Source organism: Dipodomys spectabilis, unplaced genomic scaffold, assembly GCF_019054845.1.
Source record: "Dipodomys spectabilis isolate Male_0828 unplaced genomic scaffold, ASM1905484v1 ptg000837l, whole genome shotgun sequence".
NCBI classification, from domain to species: domain Eukaryota; kingdom Metazoa; phylum Chordata; class Mammalia; order Rodentia; family Heteromyidae; genus Dipodomys; species Dipodomys spectabilis.
This window is the reverse complement of record NW_024871514.1, coordinates 48,950-54,995: the sequence shown is the minus strand read 5'-3', so window position 1 is coordinate 54,995 and position 6,046 is coordinate 48,950. Positions and strand designations below refer to the sequence as shown.

The window sequence follows — 6,046 nt, the reverse complement described above, 5'->3', positions numbered from 1 at the left end:
GGCCACGTTTGGCTCCGAGGCCTCCCCTGTGATCAGAGCTCATGACGGACACCGACCCAGAAATGAGAATCAGGATCCCATTGTTTTCAACAGGGGGAAGACATGGCGGGGAAGGGACCCCACGTCTCTGTTCATTCCCCAGCCGCAGGGTCTGGGCTGCCCGGGCCTCTACGCCTGGCCAGCCTCTGTGCTGAGGGCCTCTATGCCTGGCCAGCCTCTGTGCTGAGCGCCTCTACCCCTGGCCAGCCTTTGTGCTGAGCGCCTCTACCCCTGGCCAGCCTCTGGGCTGAGGACCTCTACCCCTGGTCAGCCTCTGTGCTGAGGGCCTCTACGCCTGGCCAGCCTCTGTGCTGAGGGCCTCTACCCCTGGCCAGCCTCTGGGCTGAGGGCCTCTACCCCTGGCCAGCCTCTGGGCTGAGGGCCTCTACCCCTGGCCAGCCTCTGGGCTGAGGGTCTCTACCCCTGGCCAGCCTCTGGGCTGAGGGTCTCTACCCCTGGGCCAGCCTCTGTGCTGAGGGCCTCGCGGGGCCAGCCTCTGTGCTGAGGGCCTCTACCCCTGGCCAACCTCTGTGCTGAGGGTCTCTACCCCTGGCCAGCCTCTGTGCTGAGGGCCTCTACCCCTGGCCAGCCTCTGGGCTGAGGGCCTCGCGGGCTCGTGCTGAGGCTGGTGCAGGCTGGACTGATACACTGTGCCCTTCCAGGTGGCTCCAGACGCCGGGAAGGCAGTGGTCGGCCAGGAAGGCAGTGGTTGGCCTCAGCCACTCAGGATCAGGCTCTGCAGAGGCCGTGCTTCTTTCTGGGGCAGGATCCAGACAGAGAGAGTGGGGGAGACAGAGACAGACAGACAGAGACAGACAGACAGAGACAGAGGCACACAGAGAGACAGAGACAGACAGAGACAGAGACAGACAGAGACAGACAGAGACAGAGACACACAGAGAGACAGACAGAGACAGAGATAGAGACAGACAGAGACAGAGACAGACAGAGACAGACAGAGACAGACAGAGACAGAGACAGAGACAGAGACAGACAGAGACAGAGATAGAGACAGACAGAGACAGAGACAGACAGAGACAGACAGAGACAGAGACACACAGAGAGACAGACAGAGACAGACAGAGACAGAGATAAAGACAGAAGCAGAGACAGACAGACAGAGACAGAGAGACAGAGACAGAGGCACACAGAGACAGACAGAGGTAGAGATAGAGACAGAGACAGAGACAGACAGAGAGACCGAGGCACACAGAGCGAGGTATGGCAGTTGACGGGGCAGCTCCGTGCGTGCGCCCGGGAGCAGCAGCAGCGGTGGGAGGGCTGCGGGGACGGCCTGTGAGGAGGGCGGCCCTCCCCCAGCCCCATCTGCAGGCCTCAAGCCGCTTCCTCCTGCAGGATGGGACCTGATTCTACCCAGAGCCCCTGGCCGGGCTGGGCGCGCCCCGCGTTCCAATTACAGGTAATTCCAGGACCGGCTGAGCCTGGGAGCGCGGGATCAGAGCGCAGATGGAGCTGGGCTCTGACGGAGCTCCAGGCTCCACCGAGGCCGGCGGCCCCACGCGCCCACGCTTCTGGAGGCCACACGGGGCATGCGCTGGTGTGGGGTGCCGGCTCTGGCCCCCTCGCCCCCTCGCTCCCCCTGCCGGGGGAGGATTACCTCCCGAGGTGGGCCGGGCCGGAGCAGACCCCAGGCCCCCTGGCCGGGGCGGCCACGTCGTTTGTGGCTGATGGGCCTCTGGAATGGGAGGAATGCACACACTCCCTAGCCTGGGAGTCCCTCATTCTACCTGGGCACGGGGTTGGGGCTGGGAGCCGGCTCTGCGGCCAGGATGCGCTTCTGGCAAGAACCTTTGCCCTCTTTCTTGGCTGGGGTCTCCTAGCGCTGGAAGGGACGGGAGCCTGGCCGTGGGTGTGTGCGGCGTGGGGAGGTGTGGGGTGCTGCATCCTGAGGAAGGCCGGGTTTACTCAGAGAGTCATAAAAGGATAAACTCCGATAACCTGAGTCAATATTTCCCCACGGGAGCCCCCACAGCTGTTTTCTGCATAATCCGCAGGCCCCGCCCACCGCCGCCCCTCCCCCTCCGCCCCGCACAGCCTGCTGGGCATATAAGGTGCCCACCCCGGCCCTGGCCGCTCTCGCACGCCGTCCTGCTGAGCGCCATGGGGTGGCCGCTGGCTCGCCTGGTGGCCGTCTGCCTGGCCTTGACCCTGGCCAGGGGCTCAGAGCTCCAGAGAGGTGAGAGGTCCGGGGGGGGGGGGTGCGCAGTGGGAGGCAGCCCGGCCAGGAGGCCGGTCAGGCGGGCCAGGCAGCCCAGCGTGGCCAGTGGAGCCTGGGAACCGAGGGCCCAGGACAGCCTGAGGGCTCTCGCCGGATGGGGGTCCGGGACAGCCCGAGGGCTCTAGCTAGATGGAGGTCTGGGACAGCCTGAGGGCTCTAGCTAGATGGAGGTCTGGGACAGCCTGAGGGCTCTAGCTAGATGGAGGTCCGGGACAGCCCGAGGGCTCTAGCTGGATGGGGGCCCGGGACAGCCCGAGGGCTCTAGCTAGATGGAGGTCTGGGACAGCCCGAGGGCTCTAGCTGGATGGGCCCGGGACAGCCATCACCATCACCCCTCTGAGGGTGGAGTGAGCTCCAAGGGGCCCTACCAGAGCGGGGCAGCTGCCGGCTGAGGCGCTCTGGTCCCCAGGCCAGGGGGGGGGGTGCTGCAGGGGGGAGCCGGGGGGCAAGGGCGGGGAGCTGGGTTGGGGCGGAAAGGCCAAGCCGCCCCTGTCCCGTCGCCCCTGTCCCGTCAGGGCGGGCTCAGGGCCACGGCCCCTGGGTCTCAGCTCCCGTGACGGCTCAGGAGGGCCCAGCCCCTGTGTGTGGGTGGGCGGCGGGGAGGGGCGCCTGGAGTGGCAGTGTTGGGGGTCCGCACAGGGTTACACGGGGCCGGGCCCCGCCGCGCAGCTCTGGGGCAGGGGACCGGGCGGGCCTGGGCGCTCATGGCGTCCCCCGCGGCTCCATCCAAAGGCCGGCCCCGGAACCACGGCCACAGCGTCTGCAGCACCTGGGGCGCCTTCCACTACAAGACCTTCGACGGTGACGTCTTCCGCTTCCCCGGCCTCTGCGACTACAACTTCGCCTCCGACTGCCGGGATGCCTACAAGGAGTTTGCCGTGCACCTGCGGCGGGGCGCGGGCACCGACGGGACCCAGCCCCGGGTGGAGTCCATCCTGCTCACCATCAAGGACGACGCCATCTACCTCACGCACCAGCTGGCCGTGGTGAACGGAGCCATGTGAGTGGGCAGCAGTGTCCCCTGGGGACTGGCAGTGTCCCCCGTGCTGTCCTGGGGTGGCAGTGTCCCCTGTGCTGTCCTGGGGACTGGCAGTGTCCCCTGGGGACTGGCAGTGTCCCCTGTACTGTCCTGGGGACTGGCAGTGTCCCCTGTACTGTCCTGGGGACTGGCAGTGTCCCCTGTGCTGTCCTGGGGTGGCAGTGTCCCCTGTGCTGTCCTGGGGTGGCAGTGTCCCCTGTGCTATCTTGGGGGTGGTGGCAGTGTCCCCTGTGCTGTCTTGGGGACTAGCAGTGTCCCCTGTGCTGTCCTGGGGTGGCAGTGTCCCCTGTGCTATCTTGGGGTTAGTGGCAGTGTCCCTGTGCTGTCCTGGGGTGGCAGTGTCCCCTGTGCTGTCCTGGGGTGGCAGTGTCCCCTGTGCTATCTTGGGGTTAGTGGCAGTGTCCCCTGTGCTGTCCTGGGGGCTGGCAGTGTCCCCTCCCATTCTCGTAAGGATGGTGGTATTTGCTTGGCTATGGAGGCCTGCTCCCCACACCCTCTATGAGACCTCTTTCTGCCTGGCATGTGGCTTTGAGGTCTGAGCTCAGGTCACAGATTCATTCAACAAACACGGATGAATCCCCTTCACGAACAAGGTGTCTTGCTTTTCCTGTGGGCTTCTCTGGAAGAGGGGGTAGTGACCACCAGAGCCCGGTCCCAGGCTGGGGAGGATGGTGACCACCAGAGCCCGGTCCCAGGCTGGGGGGTGGTGACCATCAGAGCCCGGTCCCAGGCTGGGGAGGATGGTGACCACCAGAGCACGGTCCCAGGCTGGGGGGGTAGTGACCACCAGAGCCCGGTCCCAGGCTGGGGGGGGTGGTGACCACCAGAGCCCGGTCCCAGGCTGGGGAGGATGGTGACCATCAGAGCCCGGTCCCAGGCTGGGGGGGGGTGGTGACCACCAGAGCCCGGTTCCAGGCTGGGGGGGGTAGTGACCATCAGAGCCCGGTCCCAGGCTGGGGGGGTAGTGACCATCAGAGCCCGGTCCCAGGCTGGGGGGGTAGTGACCATCAGAGCCCGGTCCCAGGCTGGGGAGGATGGTGACCACCAGAGCCCGGTCCCAGGCTGGGGAGGATGGTGACCACCAGAGCCCGGTCCCAGGCTGGGGAGGATGGTGACCACCAGAGCCCGGTCCCAGGCTGGGGAGGATGGTGACCACCAGAGCCCGGTCCCAGGCTGGGGAGGATGGTGACCACCAGAGCCCGGTCCCAGGCTGGGGGGGGGGGGTGGTGACCACCAGAGCCCGGTCCCAGGCTGGGAGGGTGGTGACCATCAGAGCCCGGTCCCAGGCTGGGGGGGGGGTGGTGACCACCAGAGCCCGGTCCCAGGCTGGGAGGGTGGTGACCATCAGAGCCCGGTCCCAGGCTGGGGGGAGGTGGTGACCACCAGAGCCGGGTCCCAGGCTGGGGGGTGGTGACCACCAGAGCCCGGTCCCAGGCTGGGGGGGTAGTGACCATCAGAGCCCGGTCCCAGGCTGGGGGGTGGTGACCACCAGAGCCCGGTCCCAGGCTGGGGGGTGGTGACCACCAGAGCCCGGTCCCAGGCTGGGGGGGGTAGTGACCATCAGAGCCCGGTCCCAGGCTGGGGGGGGTAGTGACCATCAGAGCCCGGTCCCAGGCTGGGGGGGGTAGTGACCATCAGAGCCCGGTCCCAGGCTGGGGGGGCTGAGCCCAGGCTCGGGTTACAGAAGGCTGACGCTATTGTTCCTGCTTTGTGCGGGGAACAATGGGCGTCTCAGGTGGATTTCTGTCCTGCCGTGGGAGTTGCCCTCTCCCTGTTTCACGGAGCTGTTTCCTGCACAGCTCCATCTTCACTCCCCTGCCCCGCTGGCCTGCCTGGACGGGGCGGGTGGGGAGGGCAGCGGGGCTGGGGGTGGGGCTCGAGCTGGGGTGAGGCAGCCAGCCCGGTCAGGGATGCGTGGCCCACCTGGGACAGAGGCGGGGGCGGGCTGTCCTCAGCGCCCAGAGCTGGCGAGTGACCCTGGTGCCCCTCCAGGGTCAGCACCCCACACTACAGCTCCGGGCTGCTCATCGAGAAGAACGATGCCTACACCAAGGTCTACTCCAGGGCTGGCCTCACCCTCATGTGGAACCGCGAGGACGCTGTCATGGTGGGCACCGGCGTCCCCAGGCTGGGGGCGGCAGGCTCCCGTGTCAGGCCGGAGGGCAGAGGACCTGGGCCGGCCCTCACTGGGCGGTGGGAAGGTTACTGGTAGCTGCTAGTCCTGGGCCCTCAGCCCCTGCCTCGATTGGTCCTCAGGGCTGCAGGGCACAGGCTGTCTGCAGCCACTGCCCCACTGGGTCCGGATGGTGGCTGCCCGGGGCCTCCCCTCCACCGCCCTGCTTAAGGATCTGGCCAGGCTGGGGGCTTGGGTGGCAGCCTGGGACCCGGGCACCACATGCTCACTCCTTTTCCCTATCAGCTGGAGCTGGACAGCAGGTTCCAGAACCACACCTGTGGCCTCTGCGGGGACTACAATGGCCTGCAGACCTACTCAGAGTTCCTCTCCGAAGGTGGGCTCTGGGCTGGGCAGCAGGAGGTGGGGGCCGGGCCGGGGCCCCAGCTCACGCTGACCCGTCCCCCGCCTGGCTCTCCCCCACTGACCGGACCCCTGCCCACCAGGCATACGCTTCAGCGCCCTGGAGTTCGGGAACATGCAGAAGATCAACAGGCCAGGGGTGCCCTGTGAGGACCCGGTGGAGGAGCCAGCGCCCGAGTCCTGCTCTGAGCAC

General features: G+C 67.1%; 1 protein-coding gene across 1 annotated transcript in view; it reads left to right on the top strand.

Annotated features, from left to right (window-relative positions):
* The first annotated feature begins 2,160 nt into the window (after window positions 1-2,160).
* Window positions 2,161-6,046, top strand: part of LOC122102710 (mucin-2-like) — a 34,000-nt gene continuing 30,114 nt past the window's right edge. The window contains exons 1-5 of the mRNA XM_042673443.1: window positions 2,161-2,236; window positions 3,011-3,278; window positions 5,310-5,424; window positions 5,737-5,827; window positions 5,937-6,046. Coding sequence (XP_042529377.1) covers window positions 2,161-2,236; window positions 3,011-3,278; window positions 5,310-5,424; window positions 5,737-5,827; window positions 5,937-6,046 — 660 coding nt within the window. The remainder of the gene's footprint in view (window positions 2,237-3,010; window positions 3,279-5,309; window positions 5,425-5,736; window positions 5,828-5,936) is intronic.